At 49.7% G+C, this 18,291-nt stretch overlaps 1 protein-coding gene across 2 annotated transcripts in view; it reads left to right on the forward strand.

The window, feature by feature from the left end:
• OtopLa (Otopetrin-like a) overlaps positions 1-18,291 on the forward strand; it is a 52,287-nt gene that overhangs the window by 4,675 nt on the left and 29,321 nt on the right. The window contains exon 1 of one of the 2 annotated variants that reach the window (XM_070535119.1): positions 11,955-12,632. The exons of the other annotated variant lie outside the window; for it this stretch is intronic. Within the exon in view, the coding sequence (XP_070391220.1) occupies positions 12,550-12,632 (83 nt within the window). The 5' untranslated portion in view covers positions 11,955-12,549. Of the gene's footprint in view, positions 1-11,954; positions 12,633-18,291 lie in introns of those variants that run through there. 2 annotated transcript variants of the gene reach the window in all.

Consider the following 18,291-nt stretch of genomic DNA (forward strand, 5'->3'; position numbering starts at 1 on the left):
CGCTTGAACGCACGGGCATCACCTACACCACACCCGCGATGCTGCATCAAGGGCATGCGTGTGCCACGACAACGCAGCCACTTCTGAGATCTGCCCATCGTCCTTTGTCCACGGCGACCATCGGGAGCTACGCGTCTTTGTTTGGGGCCCCTTGGCAAAGGAAAGACGCGGGATTTCCCCCACACCGGGACCCGTTGCTCGCACCCGGTGGGGGCCTCTGTAAGAGGCTCTAATAGACGAACATTGTTCATTAGTCGTGTACGGGACGTTTCAAAGGGAACGCCGGTTAAACGAAGGAATAAAGCTGGCAACGAGGCAGCCCTCGGGGCCCACGCTCGGGCGCGCCGTAACCGAGAAGACCCGAAGCGTCCCACCATCCAGCACCGTCTCTCCCCGACACGGCAGCGACTGGCGAGGCGCCTATACCATGCTGGCGACTGTACTCGGGAACTGGAGGTACACGTATCTTGTCGATGGCATCGCATTCGAGCTGTCGAACTATGCACGCTCATTGCAGAAAGAGATAGCGTCTAGTGGAGACGGAAGTGGTGATCGTATTTGCTACTTTGAGGGCTTGAACTAACTCCGGATTCCCGTGCACTTTGCATTTCCTGCACAAAGTTACAGCTTGCGCTAGTGCGCGAGTCTGTGGGTATATCGGTGAAGGGGGTGATAAAAAAAATGCTAAGTTTAATTCCTTTATTACTACGGACATGCGCTAAAGGTATTGGGGACACGTGAATGTATAGGCGGGGCCACAACTAGCGGGAACACTGGAGTCCGTGGCATCGTAGAGTGTGTAGCGCCACCACTGGCGTCTCGTGAAGTCTTGGAAGACGGCTATCCGGGGTTTTCGCCAATCGCTTTGATTTCTCCTGCGCCGCAACACTTCATGAGGCTCCGCCGGTGGCGGAGCGCTCCATGGAGCGATGCCACGGGCTCCCGTGTTCCCATTAGCAGTGGCCATGCCTGTAGAACCAACAGCAAATGTTTTCGGAGCGTGGAAGTCGCGATAATGTTATGTTTGCTAACGACCTCGCCACTCATAACTCATATTAAAGTTGAGGCGCGAAATGACGTGGCCGTGAGGCGGGAAGTATTCACGACACCTTTGGCGAAACAAAACTATCGCGTTCATTAAATAAATATGTTCTTCCTTTTTTTTTCTTTTGTGCTATTGTGCTCCCAAAGCTGCAATGTTCGTGCGTGCCAAAGTGTCGGTTTACACTTAAGTAGTTTTATAACTCAATTTTTAGCTCACATTACTATTTTCTGCATAAGTGAACTGCAGCGTCCACAAGCATGGTGCGTCCAACCTCTCCAATTGCAACCCACGCTTTACCTACCTTACCCACTACCTTCGTAAAAACTACTGCTGAGTTACGGTGCGTTTGTAGCGTTGAAAGCCTTATGCGTGAAAAAAGACGGGGCACACGCGAGAACTATATACAAGATATAGAGGCGATTTAACGCTAGATGGATGGATGGATGCAAAACTTTAATGAAGGTCCTGAGGTACGCGACTCAGCGCGCTGCGGGCCGCTCCCACGTTGGGACAGTCAGGCCATGCCCGACCGCTGCATCGTGGGCCCTCTGGACAGCCCATAGTTGCGCACCGGCATCGTGGCTCTTGATAGCGGAGAGCCACTTGTCCTCATTGATTTGTCCTGTGCCTCGTAACGAGGGCAACGCCAGAGCATATGGTCTAGGCTAGCGATGTCATTGCAGCGCCTGCAAGAACTAGTGGCATGTCGGGATGAAGCTTGTGGAATAAAGCCGGGCTAGGATACGAGCCTGTTTGCAATAATCTGAGGGTCAATGCCTGCGCTCTATTTATCTTCTTGTGTGGAAGGGGAAAGTCTCTCCTGCCGAGATAAAAGTGCTGCGCAATTTCATTGTATGTGGTCGGTTGATCTCTGTTCTCCACCACTGCGGGCCGGCGTTGGAGTTCTCCATGGTCGCGGAAAGCGAGACCTCGCGCCTTGGAGTGGGCCAGCTCGTTGAGGTTTCTGGGGCCTCCCATGATAGATCCCATGTGAGCGGGGAACTACGTGAGAGTGTGGGTGGCGATGCTTTTGCCGTCGAGGATGCGACAGGCTTCCTTACACACAGCGCCAACGCTGAAGGCGCGGATGGCTGCCCTGGAGTCGCTGAAGATATTGGATGAAGATAATTAACGCTAGAGAGAAAAATTATTTCTTCTGTATCAATCAATTACCCTTCTACAATATCAAAAACACCACACTTGCCACGATAAGACGCGTTGCGCCAGAAAGAGCGCAATAACAAAAGAAACGGCTGGCGACGCCCCCTAGAAGTTCCCGCACCAGCTCGCTGTGACGTCATGGATTTTGACAGCGTTCTTCTGGGCTAGCCTAGTTAATTCTCTAGCGGTAAATATAGACTACATTTTGTTCTATGGGAGCCAAAGCTTTAACATGGCACGTTTTGGGAACTTTTGTTCAGTCAACGCGACCTAAATACATGAAAAGATACTTTGCCATTCGTGACGTCACAGTGACGTACAGGCGCTGGGGTTTCGGTGCGAAATTCAGAAACTGGAACTTTGACCGTCATTTTTTGTTTTAATAATCAACCGATTATTATTTCTAAATTACGACAACAGTGTTTTCAAAGAACGCTCTATCCGTCTAAACTGATTTAGTGTTTTGCTTTAGTGCCCCTTTAATGGTGGAAGGCTACATCGCGAGCACCGGCGGAGACAAAGGAGGCGCACAAAGTACACAGACACAGCGCTGACTTTAAAAAAAAAAAAATGTTTATTTTGCCGGTGCGCAGCTAGTTTTAAAGCGAACACTTGGCAAAAAAAAAAGAAGAAAAAGACAAGATCGCACATGCGCACAGAAACCTGCTCGTAACGCTATGTACTTTGTGTGCCTCCTTTGTTTCCGTCGGTTCTCGCGCTGTATAGCCTTCCGCTATGAGAGATAAGTGAGACTATGATTAGACCTGAATACTTTTTAATGCGATTAAAATTATTTGGATACTTCAGTCACTTTTCGTTCTGCCAGTACCTGTACGACCTCTTTCAAGGCGCTTACTGACACATGGCGCGACTGATAGAAGAGAGAACGCGGGCTTTCTTGATGACGATAAAAATAAGTTTTATATATAGACGCCTATGCAATTGTGCCATAGTTAATTCGAAGTCAGAGATACTGAACCCCAAATGCAAAAATACGTGAGCGAGTGTTTGCGGCACTTGACGGTGTTCACAATTCGGGCTCGCGTCACTGCAACCTATGAAGTGTCTATATAACGCCTGGTGAATGCGACACCCAGGCTAAACAGGTGCTCCGTACCTGTTTGGCATTTTTTGAACTTTTGAGGCATACGAAATTTCAGTTCTGGGTCCTAATTAACAAATCTTAAGTAATGAGCAACTAGGGATTCATGAGACAAGATCGGGGAAAAAAGGATACACTGCAATTTAAGAAAACCAAGCACAACAACAACACACACATGTACACACACGTACACACACACACGCATACGTACACATACACGTACACACGCATACATACATACGTACGCACACACACGTACGCACGCAAAAGAAACAGCATGAGCATACACTTGAGGAACACAGTTTGGGTGAATAATAAAGAACCATGATGTACCACATTTGTGGTACTGATACTTCAGTTAACGATTTGCAGCAGTACGCATTTGGGGACAAACATAGGAGTCAGGAAACAAAAGCAGTTATAGTTCATTACTATGTCTTACATATAAAAAGCGTTACAGTGTTCATTGTATTCAAACTGGCATGAATAAGCATTTACAACATAAAAACACACAAAATGTGCATGAAAACCGCACATCACAAAAACGAACTATATTCTGTTACATGCTTCCCTTTGATACAATTTTATTGAAGGTGGTTGTTTTAATGGGTCTAACAGTTCCTTGTTTTTATTTAAAAGCTTGGGAATTTTATGCCTCAGGCTTTGCATCCCATAATTAGTTATAATCCGAGGTAGTGTATAGTTAATCACACGAAGGTTGTGGTCGTTGGAGATGGGTAGACTCAAAATATGCCCAGTTCTCTTTAATTTACGTAAACATAAAAATCCAGAGCTTCTATATATAAAGAAGATTTGGTGGAACTAAATTATACCTAATTTTATATGCAGGTGTGGTATGATTGACACGGATGCGTTCAAGAGCACGAACAGCTCTTTTGTAAAACCTCTAGTTTATTTGAATTGGACGTCGTTGTAGAGACCCAGATCAGTAAGCAGTATTGTATATGGGACTGAGATAAAGCACAAAATAAACCCAATTTTAGTTTCTATGGAACTAAAGAGCTTATTTTGCATAGTGCGTCAATCGTTCGAGATAGCTTGTTTTCGAGGTGGGATATGTGGTCATGCCACAATGAATATTCCTGGAAAGCTACATCCAGGAACATTGTAGTGCTTGTCTTTTCAAGCAATGCGTCTTGTAAACGCAGGCTGAAATTATTATTTATATGCGAGTTTCGGGCTTGAAGATGGCATATCTTGTTTTACATCTTTTTTTTTTACCTGAACTCATTAGCATCCAATCATATAGTTCTTTTAGCCATGTGTCAGCGTTTAGTTCGGCATCTTCCAAATGTATACCATATATATATATATATATATATTATATATATATATATATATATATATATATATATATATATATATATATATATATATATATATATATATATATATATATATATATATGTAAACATTTGTATCGTCGGCATAAAGTGCTATCTCCTCAATATAGGGTATGTCGCAGATGCCATTCACATATAAAAGGGGACCTAATATCGAGCCTTGTGGGACTCCCGTTGCGATTATAATGTGATCTGAAGAACAGCTGTTTAATGTCACGTACTGTTTACGATTTCCTATATACCGTTTGGTTAACCGGTACGAAAACTAATATAGGAACGCGTGACCGACAGTGGAATCGAAGCTGCCTTCGATGTACAGCAGCGCAATGCTTTAACCACTACGGGCCACAATCGCAGGCATGCTCATCTCGCGCCAAAGCGTGTACACATCTCTTCGAGACGTTCGGCGCGCGCGTCAGGTGCCCGTTTCTCGCACGCTTTCCTCGTGGAAGCTCACCCTTTGGGATGCCGCGTTGGACTACATCCCAGTATCCGGGAGAGGCCCACGTTCCCAAGTAATTTCCTCGCAGCAGCTAACGCTACGCATAAACTGTGCGACGTTGTTAGTGGCATTTGCGCATCAGTGCGTGAACCTTGCTCTTTAGCGTTGGTTCGACGGCACACAAGACTTAATAATGAAAGAGGAAGTAATAAAGTACGACCCGTTAAGGTTTTGAGATTCCTGAGCCGCCGAAAAGAGCCACCATATTGCAGTTGTGGAAACTTCTGACGCTCCAGTCGATCCACATATTATAACACTCGGCGCCGAATGAGTCGCGGACACGCTTGCGAGTCACGAGCTGTCGCGACATTTCGTGACAAGCAGGGCCACCGCCTTGCCTACAGAAATGCCACGTCCTCCTCTTGCGCGGCACGACGTGAGTCAGCCCTCGGCCTTCATTTTGCCGGGTGCGTCCTCCGCCCCCGGCTGCTTCCGTGCTAGACCGCGGAATGCGCTCACGAGCGGGGAGGTCGGGGGATTTGCGAACGCGCAGCTTCACTCCGAACCCCGCACTCGCCGCCGCCTTCCCGCACGGCGGCCATGGCCTCGACCCCGGCAGGGCGGCAGCAGAGGCAATCCGTCTGGCTGTCGGGAGTTTCACCCTGAATATCGGAGCCCTCAGCGACGCCCTCCTCCGCACCGGTTGAAAGTTCGGGGCAGCGCTGTCGGAGATGAGGTCGCGGAGGGTCGCTGCCTCCGCCCAGGCCAGAGGCGCCGAATCTCGTGAAAGGTTGAGGGAGAGGTTTGTGCGGATCACAGAGCGCATGCAAGTTTTGAATTACCTTGAGTGTACACTGTGTTAGATATGGAGCTGGTTCCTGCGATTACTTCGAGTCCCCCAGACCACATCGGATTGCAGCACAGCTAATTGAGGAATGCAGAAGCCGGAAAGCGCATTCCAGAGAAGCGGCCGAGCAGACAAGTTTAAGGCAACAAGTTTACATGCCAACAAGTTCGTGCGCCGCCGGGATTAGCAGGTGGGCATCCGACAATGAAGCAGGTGCAGCCCTCCCCTTCTCATTGTTCGAGGTGCATTGCCAGTCTGCGAGGCAAGTCCGCAGCAAGCCGCCAGGTGTGACCCCACGACACGGGCGCCTACCATTGGCTGAGAGTGGCGTCATCGGAGTGGACTCTCCCATTGGTCAAAGATGACGTGACTTGCAGTGCTCGGAGGGTTTATAAGAAGCCTTCCAGAGAGACCTGAGGATTCTGGGACATGCCCTGATTCCCGGATTCACCTCTCTCGAACTTCTTGCCGCGGGCCGCAGCGTCCGAGTTGCTGCCGGCCCGTAATATCTGTACGACTGTTAATTGACGCTCCCGTCCCTGTACATAATGTAGAATAAATCCCTACCAAGTTTGAGGGGTTTTCATCCCGAAGTACCGTCCGCCAACCCCTACATCTGGTTGGCAGCGGTAGGATCGCCTCCGAATACATCAGCTGGTGGCAGCGCTACGAATCAACCTTCGTCGAGAGAGATCGTAAAGAACCGGGAAGAGCGAAGAAGAGAGAGCCTTCGTCGAAAGAGGTCCGAAGAGACTGGGAGTATCGAAGAAGGAGCGAGCCTTCGACCCAGGGAGTCCGGAAGGAACCGGCAACAGCGGACGAACGAACCGGATGGCAGGGTGCTGCAACCGTAAGTGAGCGCGTGGTTTTTTTCCTTATGATTCGCCAGACTCAAAGGTTGTGTGTTCAATTTTGATAGTTCTGGGAATCGGGAATTTGTTGCATTGTGTGTTTGCACAAATTAATTAAGGAAAACAGTTTTAACCACCTGTCGGGGCAGCTGCCATGGATCTTAGAAGGTTGACGAGGTTAGACTTGTTGTTGGTGTGCGACGATTTGGGAGTTGAGGCGGACGAACGGATGGAAACGCCAGCTATCATAAAGGCGATTAATGATAGTGGCAATGATCACAAAAGCATTGAGCTTGCTTGGGAAGTGATACAGGAGCCACGGGAGCGAGAGCGTCGTGTACGTTTGCGAGCGCGTCGTGAACTTAGGAGTGAGCTTAAGCGTGAAGAACGCGAGAATGAACGGAAGCAGGAGCTTCAAGAACTTACTCTTAGGTGTCAGCGTCACGAACGTGAGAAGGCACGCGAACGTGAGAATCAACGTAAGCTTGAGCAAGAGGAAAAGTATGAGAGAGAGAAGGCAGCACTGATCAAAGAAATACAGTATTGTGATCAGTTAATGGCACAGAGACAACGGCTGTCTGTGAATTCTGTAGATAGTACAGAGCGAAAGAATGAGCAAGTGTCTAGCGGATTTTCGCCAGAAGCCGACGAAAAGAGTAGTGCCTGTGAGATTGACTGCCGATTAATAAGTGAAGGGAAACAGCTAGCTGCTAACGATGCCTTAGTGGCAACAGAGGCCGTTATAGGCCGCAAAGAGAGCGACGAGGTGCTGTGCCAACAGATGACTGTGGAGACAGCTAGGCCAGCTGCGAACAAATTGGCACAGTTACCGCGTGTGTGCGTCGCTGGTAAAGTTAGCGAGGTTGCTAGCGAGGAAAAGGGTACTGTTGACGCGACAGACGCGAGCACCCATGTAGAGCCAGATGTGCGTGCAGAAATGAAGTGCGAGCTGGACGATGCAGTTGAGAGTAGTTCTCGGGATGGCGAGCTCCGTAGTCCACGAGAGAACAACTGCATTGTTCAGGGATCGGTGCGGCTCTCCGCCAGTCTAGATAGCCTAGAGAGGGATGGTTCAGTTATTAATCATTCGGACTGTGCGCGTGAGACAGCGATCGATACCGACGGGCTGTGTGCCGATGCACAGCGTGAGCTGGGCAATGTAGCAGAGGGCAGTTCGCAAGAGTGCGAGTTGTCTAACTCGAGTAAAGCCTGTTGCATTGTGCCAGAGTCGGTTGGGCTGTCCGCCAGTCGAGGCAGAGAGAGTGTTGATTTAAGTGAGAATCACTCAGACTGTGCGGGTAAGAGACCGATCCGGGCCGACGAAATGTGTACCGGCCAGCACGAGGCACGAGAAGGCGACATGAAGACTAGTGCGAAGAGAAAGCGCCGTAAAAAGAAGCGCAGTAAAGACCGAAAGTCGGTAATTAATGTAGCGCCGCCAAAGATGGCGAGAAACCCAAATGGGCAGGGCGCGAGGAGAAGAAAGGTGCGGTCGTCACTGACGATGTTGACGCATCCTAAACGTTCGAGCCACAGGTCAAAGGGGGACCGCGAAGAATGTTCTGCGCGGACGCGGACAAAGGGCACGGGGCAGTTAATCTCCTCGTCGTTCCGTAGTTCTTTTCACAGCTCAGCGTGCAGTTCGAAGAAACGCAAGGTGGCAGGACGAGACCAGGTGGGGAGTAGCGACGCGGTCAATCGAGTTTGTGTTGAAAGCGGGGCGGGAGGACGCAAATTGGCAGGAGACCGTAACGTCTTGGGGGAGCTGATAGTGAATCAGCCCTTTTGTTGTCTCTCGGCAGCCAGAGTAGCTTTCAGACCACGTCCACCCCGGGTTAGACTCAAAGTATGAGTCAGACGTAAGCGTTTGCAAAGGGAGGCCAAGAGCCCTTCCGTAGAAGTAAAACGTGTTAGTTTGTTTTATTTTTGGGCATCGGAAAGTTTTCGCGATTTGAGAGTAGGATTTCTTTCAATGTGTAAGGTTTGAGCTTTGTTTGTGTTTTCGTTCGAGAAGCTCAAGATTCGAAAGATGAGGTTTGTGTAAACATGTAGTCTCGCGAGATGCTCATTAATAAGTAAATAGGTTTTCTTTTTTTTGTGTGTGTGTGAGTAACCTGAGGGTCAAGGTTATTGTTGAGAGGCCTATCGTAAAGCGCGTGTTTTATTTAACCTTCTTTCTTTTTAAGCGTTTTTGAATTTTGTAAGGTTAAGCGCGTAGATTTGAGTGAGTGCATGATTTGCACGGAGAAGCGTTCTTAGTTCCATTAGCGCGTGTCCTGTGTGGACGGAAGGAAGCAGACTTTATGACTGGGTTGCTAGTGTGTGTGTGAGGGCAGCCGTGTATTCTGACTTCTTTAGTGAACGTGCGTGGAAAGAGTTAGTAGAAGACGCATCATTTTAAGAGTTCTGCGGAGTGTGTAAGTCCCGCGAGTTTAATTGTTCGTCTACGTCACGTGTCCTGTAGGACCTTCAGGGAAAAAACGTGAGTAAGCGTGAATGCAAAGTTTGCCTACAACGCAAGTACGCGTTCTGTTTAGTGACCACAAGGCTAGTGCGCTTGTGATTACGTACTTGTGAGGTTGACCAGATTGTTCAGTGGCACCAATACGTGCGATAAGTACGCCACTGCGATAGATTGGAAACATGCTGTTCATGTAGTTAGGCCACTTGAGTTATGTTCGGCTGTTTTCATTTGTTGTTTGCATCGTCAACGACCCTTTTGTTTTGCAACAACAATAGTACTCTGGTCTTGTCGGCAATCGAGGAGAAATGGATAGCTGTTTGGAGGGGTGGTTGGAACTGTTTGGTCAAAATTGGGGGAACTAAAAGATCAGGGTTGATTTTGACTCAGTAATAGCCTGGCGAGTCAGGGGTGAAGAGCCTGCGCTTACGCGTGGTGCAGCGCTGTGTTGTTTGGTTTGTTTGACGTATGTTCTCCAGGGTCCAGGATCCCGAAGTTCGTCAAACGTGGCTCGACCCCAGTACCCTGCAGCTTCTATCAGCGTTCCTCATGGCCAGCGAATTGATTTCACCGGCCATTCAGAACAACCGGGGCGAGGACGAGCTGTTAGATATGGAGCTGGTTCCTGCGATTACTTCGAGTCCCCCAGACCACATCGGATTGCAGCACAGCTAATTGAGGAATGCAGAAGCCGGAAAGCGCATTCCAGAGAAGCGGCCGAGCAGACAAGTTTAAGGCAACAAGTTTACATGCCAACAAGTTCGTGCGCCGCCGGGATTAGCAGGTGGGCATCCGACAATGAAGCAGGTGCAGCCCTCCCCTTCTCATTGTTCGAGGTGCATTGCCAGTCTGCGAGGCAAGTCCGCAGCAAGCCGCCAGGTGTGACCCCACGACACGGGCGCCTACCATTGGCTGAGAGTGGCGTCATCGGAGTGGACTCTCCCATTGGTCAAAGATGACGTGACTTGCAGTGCTCGGAGGGTTTATAAGAAGCCTTCCAGAGAGACCTGAGGATTCTGGGACATGCCCTGATTCCCGGATTCACCTCTCTCGAACTTCTTGCCGCGGGCCGCAGCGTCCGAGTTGCTGCCGGCCCGTAATATCTGTACGACTGTTAATTGTCGCTCACCTCCCTGTATAGAATGTAGAATAAATACTCCCAAGTTTTGGATTTTCATCCGCGAAGTCCGTCCTCCAACCCCTACAACTGTCAACGCGTTGAGCAAAGCTCGTCTGCAGTCATGCTGTAGAGCACATGGGCTCCGACATTTGGGCGTGCTGATGTATAGCTTCATTTTAAGTAACAGCGCATTACAAGACGGACAAGAACGAAGGAAGCGCCTGTCGCATTGCTTCTTTCTTTTTTTGTACGTGACATTTTCTCGACAAATTTCTCTTCAAGTTTTGAAAATGAGGATTGTTGTAGCGAGAAAGTGCCACGGATACTAGCGTGTATCATCTTCGTGTCTGTAGCCATTATGATGAAGCAACGAGATACACTGCCAGAGCCACACTATATTCGTATAATCACGAGTATGGCATCATATCTACCGTGGCATTAGGTCAGACGACACATGGCATCCAATGCTAAACTTTATTATTTTTTATTTATTTATTTACCTTCATAAATACAACAGAGCAGACAGGGTTGGAGTATTAAATGAAAATAGGCTACGCACCAAGTTCTACGCTTGTGCCAGGCCTAGGCAGAGTGCTTCTGGTACGTGATGGCGGCATGGAGTGCCAGAACACACTGACACCGCTCAGTGTTCATCTTTCTGCCTACTAATTCCTGGGAGCAGGGATCCACATCCTCAGCTGATCATGCGCTTCACAACCTGTACCTCCACAAATACATCTGGCAACTCGCGCTTAACTGCACAAATCAGAAACATTAGCGGGAGGCACGCCCCCCAGGCCACGTCTTTTTGGAGCCCCGACTTCCTGGTCTGCCTCGTCAGAGTTGGAACCGAGGAATTTAACAACAGATACAAGGAGGGGGTTATCAAGAATAGTGGAGGGCTCACGCCCTAGGAGACGCCTGCTCGGCTGAATGCGCCATCCTGCAAGCGAGGTTCCTCCGGCTTTTCTCCACTGCTGCACTCGACTGATCTCTGAGGCAGGGTCAGGGGGGAGAAAGCAGAGACGATGGTTTACTGCCGCCACCGAGGTTCTTGAAAACCCGCTGCTGCTGGAGGGAACTTCTGTTGCGTCCCCGCCCAGATTCGCTTCCTCCCCCAACGGCGACGTCCGCCCTTCGGGGTTCTCCTGTTTATACAGTGGGCCCCGCCGACCCCTCCGGCAGGGTGGAGTGGCCTGCGAACAGCCAACGAACGAAGCAAGAGAGGTTGGAAGCCATTTCTCTCTCGCGACAGCTTCCCTCGCCCAGGAAGACCGCGTCTTTTTTTTGTGCAACACGGGGGCGTCCGCCGCTGGTGGAAGCCCTGCGGGCGCGCTTTCGCGGCGGCAGGATGGGAGTAAATAAATAGACGAATTCAACTAGGAATAACTGAAGGCAAAATCGGAAGAGAGAGAGGGGGGAAAGAAAGAAGAGCGCACGAGGAAGGGCCGAAATAAGGAGAAGGACGTTGCGGAGAGGGAAGCGAGGTGGAGCTGGCTGTTCGCTCGTGCAAGCTGCCACGGCTGCAGAAACGGCGCTCCGCATGCCGCCGTCGGGGTGGCCCGGGTTGGTTTCTTTTTTTCTCATGCGGTAACAGCGAGGCCATCTAGCCATATCGCCTCGTGCATAGAGAGAGCGAGAGCGGCGGTCTCAATCTAACGGATACATCTTGCACACCGCTCGACCGCTCGCTCCTTCATGTCACCGGCATCGCTCCGAAGTGCTGCTGTCATGTCACTCGCATCGCCGGATCCTCCGCCGAGGCACGCCGTCGCCGACGCATCCCGATGCCACGCCGCCCCGTACATCAGCCCCTAGCTTCGATAGCCGACCGTTGGCGCCGGAACCCGATCGTCCGAAGCCATGTCCTGCGTCCGGCATCCTGCTGCTCCTGTTCGGTGACTGGATCCTGCATCCCTGGCTCCGACCGCCGAAGAACGTGCCGCCGACGTTGAGTGCTTGCTCGTGCACCCTGACGTTCTTCCGAATTTAGAAGCAGCACGGTCGCGCGCGAGTTCGGAGTTGCTCGCGGTGCTGATGTACCGTTAAGGCAGCTTCCAGGAATACTCCAAGAGGCAGAAGAAGAGGGGAGGAAGGGCTGTTTTCAAGTCATACGTTCTGTCGTTGTCAAGTGGACCTAACAAGCAACTTGAACGATGCCGAACTACGTGAAAGAATCCAACGCGCAAGCTTCGACCGAGAAGCTGTTCGTGCGCTACTGGCGTCCGGACGGTCCCGGGTAAACACTTTTTCGTTACCCTTTGTCTTGCTTGGTTGCTTCGTGTCAGTGAATAACGCGAGCTGCAGCGTTGCTTATGTTGGAGTGATGAAAGTGTACATCGTCTGGGTTCTGCATCAGACGTAGAAAGAATGGAGGCATGCAGGCACACGCTGAAAGAGAGAGCGGCGAGCGGTATGTTATCGAGTTTGGAGCGTGACCGTTCTCCCGTGTACGCCGAACAAGGAGCGACAGAATGCGTGGCATTCTATTCGACATTATGTCGTTTAATTAGACGTCGGCGGGCCGCTGCACGTTGTACCGCTTGTGGCGCCGAGTCTTTTTCGTAACGGTAATTGGTTCAGTACTGCGCCTCGGGGCCGTCGGCTCGCAATCGGAGACTGGCGGCGGGCCGTTTGTCAGCGAGACGTAAGCGTGTCGCTCGTGCTGCAAGGCAGTGCGAGCTCACTCTGTCCCGTTCTTGCCTGTTCGTCGTGCCCCAATTCTTGCCGTCAGCCTTGATGCATCTCCGGGGCAAAATCCACAATCGTAACTAGCGCAAGCTGGTGCTCGATCGCGTTTGTAAAACGCAACGGCACTCATTATAGTAGTAATAATCCCGTCACTGTAATGACCCTCGATCAGAGCAACTTGGTCGACGAGTGGCTGCAGGGGATCTATACCTTGAACACGTTTCCTCGGCAGCGTGTCACGTTATTCATCGATACCTTCGCCGACTACCTAGGAAGCCAATGAATCGGTAAGGAAAGCATGCGAAACTCCAAGAGTCTTAGCTGACCGTTGTTCGTCTAATTACCATGTGTCAGACAATTAGAGCGTGCACGCGAGCGGTCTGTAATAAGCCTTACGAACGCAGTCAGTGACGCGAGAGCATGCCGTTACCGATCGCACTCGGCCCTTCAGCAGGACCAACGTGATGCTGCTGCCGAATATCGTTCTGGCAGCATGCTCGAAGCGTATACGGTAGAGCGTTCTGCGCATTTTTTATTGTTTTGAACGTATCTACAGTCGGGATAAGACGAACGCTCTTTCTTCTTTTACAGACGTGGCATGAAACGCCGGAAGTTAAATGGCTTTTGTTGTGTTCATTGTTGCTTCCACTAACTATTATAATTATTAGCATCGACTTACTTGAAGTGCACGCACCTTCCGACTGTGCTGTTGAATGTAAACCGCTGGGTTCCTTTTCACGTGACCCAGGTTTTGCGGAAGCCAACGAAATACTGCAGGTGGTGTACAAGAGGACTAGATTATCGCTACTCATTTCCACCGGTATAGTCGTCTTACAACTCGGTCACGATATCCGAAATGTTGCACATTAATCTTCAACTCAAAGCCGTTTTCGATTTACCGAGAAGTGCATGTAAAACGCAATTAGACAACCGCTATACAGATCTGGATGAAACATGTTAAGCTGAATATAAGCTAAGTACTTAAAAAAAAAAGGAGGGAGGGGCGGGGGCAGAGTTGGAACAAAGCAGTAAGTTTAAAAGAACGGAAGCACAATGTTTACAAATCCCTAATGATGTACCGGGACAAGATATGACAATTATTTGAACTGTATCCGTTAGATCGTCTCAACCTGATAAGTGATTCACTTTCAAAACACTGACACAAAATGACACGATAACGCGAGCAACACATGATGGAGTAGTTTACAGCTATTGCCGGCAGAGTTTCCGGCAATCGCCCCGCCCGCATGCGGCGTGCGTGCGTGCGCGCTCGTGCAACCTCAGAAAGGTGTATATCAATTTTGTCTGCTTTATCTATACCGATAAGTATACTGTGAGCGGTTCGCTGAATTGCCATATCGTTTTTTGTGATAACCTTGATGCGTTTTCTTGTTTTGTTCAATTTCTGCAAAAATAGAGTCAAGGTAGAGAATCCTCTCCTAACATTTCTTTAAGGAAAAAAAAGTCATCAAAATGAGTGGATGCTGTACAAGACGATTTTTGCATTATCATGCGTTTTGAGCTCTTAGACGAAGAACAGTGCCGCACTTAAAAAAGAAGCACTGTCTTCTTTAGTGCAAATATTGAAGGTTCACTTTTGCTTCGTTCTTTGGCACGCGTTCACGGGACTTGTCGTTTCAGATCTTTGCCGTCCGATGCATTGCAGTAGTTGTCATTTCAGGCTTACCCTTTGGGATGAAGTGTCATAGCGCCTATTAGTTATGCACAGAGACATAAACTATTGCATTACTTTAACCGCGGCCATTTGGTTACCCAATGTTCTACTGTTACCTTCGCGCGTAGGTGAGCGTCGTATTAGGAGAGATGCCTGTTAGGCAGGCTCGGTCGTCGCGCAGCCGGTTAACTTCGCACATAAATTGCGAGGTGATGGTGGTAAGAGCATTCGTCCCGGCTCTCGTCATCCATTACTTCTGCTTTTGTTACACACGCATTACCTTTCTTGCGCCGTAGCTACGACAGATAGGATTGCTTTACCATAGAAGAGCAAGCGCGTGATGTGGGGTTATTTATTACAGAGACATAAAAGCACTTCCGAAAGAGGAAGATTTTGTGATCAAATCCAGACAGGGAAGTGGGTTTGGCTTGCTGCCTGGACTGAAAGGAGGGGACCGGAGAAGAGCTAGTTTATTGCGCACGCAAGCTGGGATTAACCCGAAGTGAGCATCGTTTGTACTGAACGCGATACCGCGAGCGGTGCTGTACCACGAGCTCCTTGTAACTTATGCAAGGTCAGTCCGCAAATTTGCGAACCCCGCTTCTTTTCTTCAATCTGCACATAGTTGGGAACCACGACGGAAATCTTGCTTGCTCTTCTCAGTTTGTAGCACCTTGACGGGGAGAAAAAAAGAAACATAAATAAAAAAAAGCACAAAGGAAACCAACGTCTAGAACCAACAGCCTGAGTTACGTGTCTCCTTCTGGTTGCACATACCGCATGTTCCGCCACATCTTTTATGTCCTTTCATGCTGTCCTCCTCATACGCACCTCACAGCCAGGATTTGGAACCTTCGGGCTGGCCTTCTCTCGTCGCTAGCCGTCTCGTAAACTGACGCGCCCCCGTTCCTCGCCACCCCGCCCCCCTTCCTTCTTTCTTGTTTCTGCTGCAGGCTTTCTCTTTAACACGTGCGTGACTCCCCTCGCGTTGTTCGTGCGAGAGGCGCGCTGCTTTTTCGAAGAACCTCCCCTCCATCCTTCCTGTGCGTCGAGAAGCTCGATTCAAAGGAATCACGGCTTTCCCTGAGGGAAATACGGCTATAGCCCAACACCTCCTCTAGAGGGTTTTGGCTAGCCCCGCTCTCTCTCTCTCTCTCTCCTTTAGCCGCCCTTGTCTGAGTGCTGCTGCACCCTCTGCAAGTCTTCACTTGCATGGGGCCGCTCACCACCGGAGGAGCACGGTCCCATGTTGACGTGTTGTGAGGTGTTGCATCGACGACAAAGAATTCAGAGCTATATACTTAGTCATATGTGCTACAAAAACGCTCCCCGTAGGCCGCATATTTGGCGAGAGAGTAGAAAACGAAGTAAACTGCACTTTTCACGGGAATTGATGAATGTTGAGACGGGACTGTTGCCTTGCCGGGAGTGTTGCGTGCAGCGGTCGCGTGGATTTTTTGGCGCCCGGATCGAGCGCCCAACTACCCGCGGTAAATGAACCCGTGCGTACGCGTGATTGATTGATGTTGCAAATTTATTTGCTTACGTACGTTCAAGGCCAATGTGGCGTTACAAAAAGAAGCGGATGCTTAATCCATGGCCGAAGGACACAGAATGGCTATCAGAGACGCCCTAGCGGAGGGCTCTGTATTTTGGCCCCCCAGCGCGGTACACGAGAGTTTTTGCGTACTGCCCATTTAGAATGCGGACATCGCAGCCGGTAATAGAACCCGTTACCTTGAGCTCGGACACTGTGCGTGCGTGCTATGCGTGCGTGGTGCGTTATTTGAGCAGGAGAGAGAGAGAAAAAAAAAACGTGTTTCCGTATGCACGAACATTGTCAAGAGATGTGCATGGAAGATATTTTGGAGAAGTTCCAATCGCGAGATGTTGCCGAAACCAAACTAAAGCCGAATCCGAATTTTCGGTCGGAGCCTACTTGAAGTTTGGCATGAAGAATGCAACCTGGGAACATAAAACCAAGAACATCCTGAAAGAGTGCACGGTTTAACATTTCCGTTGCTGCGTAACAAGAAAATAAAAGGGAATTGGGTATTGGCATAATGAACTTAATTGTCCATGGCTGTTTTCACATACGAGTGGGTACGGAACATAAATCTGGGACGAGATCTGGCCCGCTCTATTGCGACGATTCTATCCATTCTTACCGGGAGCGCTCGTATACACTTTTGGGCGTTTTGCTCCCATACATATAGCTTAAGCTTCACTGCCAAAAAAAGGTTCTGCCGCACCATCGACATCCTCACTCCATCCTTTTATGGACGCCAGGAGGATCCCTGCAACATCTCTGATAGACTTTAAGCGTCAAGCTGTGATTCTGCATATTAAACAAAAAGCAAATATGAAGGGCGCGACCGAGTCATCCAGTGAACTTGTGCTTCTCGGGGGCATCCCGCATTAAACGCCGATGGGTGAGAGAATTCCCGCCACGTGCCATCTTTGTTCTGTTTTCCTGCCTGTGCTTACTACGCGGTCATTACGGACAATCCGTGCAAACATTGCCGTCCACTCTTATGGCGAATTCGGCAAATCGCACCGGTGCGCGCAGGGGCGCCCTTCTGGTGTGATGATTGAATGAATGGGCTCCCTGTTGCGATTTGCCGAATTCGCCGTTAGGCATGCCCGCGACAACACGTTCGGGAACACCTGCCACCACCGCCCCCCTCGCGGTTGCATACGCGTGCCTGCGCGTTCGCCAACGTGTGCGGTGTTTACTCGCGGCGTGTGCGCTCCGACTCGTGCCGGTATACTCGCCGCTCGTGCCACTGCGGGATCGTTGCCTGGAAGGTCAACAGCACAAATTGGGAGGACGCTTAAGCTTCGCCTTTAAGAGTGGAACCCGATGGCATTCAAAACTTCTTGACTGCTTCTCACGCTTCACGGCAACTGCAGCTTATGTAACCGTAATGTTTTCCGGGAAACGCTAGCGGCGGCGAACGTTATATATGCACGAAGACGAGCTTTGTGGTACAAACGCGGCTTCTTGCATGAGCCGATTCCGGAGGTGGTGCACAGCCGCGCCGAAAAAAAAAATCGCATCATTTTCAGGTCTCTGTTATTGTTTCGCACTTTTAATATAGTAGTTTGAGAAGATTTAACATAGAAGGAATACGCTGTCGGTGTTTTGTTTCATGACATTTGTTTGTGGGCTGTTATTCTGAAAATTCCGAGGAATAACTTTGTCAAAAATGTAAGACAAGGTTCTTTAGTTATAGAATGGTGTGGCAATATAAGCCGCATATGTGTCATATAGCATACTACATATAGCAAGGCTGGCATATACATATATGCCTAAATATATGCGACAACTTTCGCTCACGGGACGCGAACGCCGACACCGGATTTTCTGCGACACGGGGACCTTAACGGTATCGCGTTAAAAGAGACGGAGCAGAACGCTGACCTTTCGTTAGTGGTGCGCGCACACACCCACGCACGTTTCGCTCACAGAGATAGCGCGTAAGGCAATGTACGGAAAAGATAAGAAAAACAGCGAATAACGATGAAGGAA

The sequence above is a fragment of the Dermacentor albipictus genome, chromosome 3 (assembly GCF_038994185.2).
Source record: "Dermacentor albipictus isolate Rhodes 1998 colony chromosome 3, USDA_Dalb.pri_finalv2, whole genome shotgun sequence".
NCBI lineage: Eukaryota > Metazoa > Arthropoda > Arachnida > Ixodida > Ixodidae > Dermacentor > Dermacentor albipictus.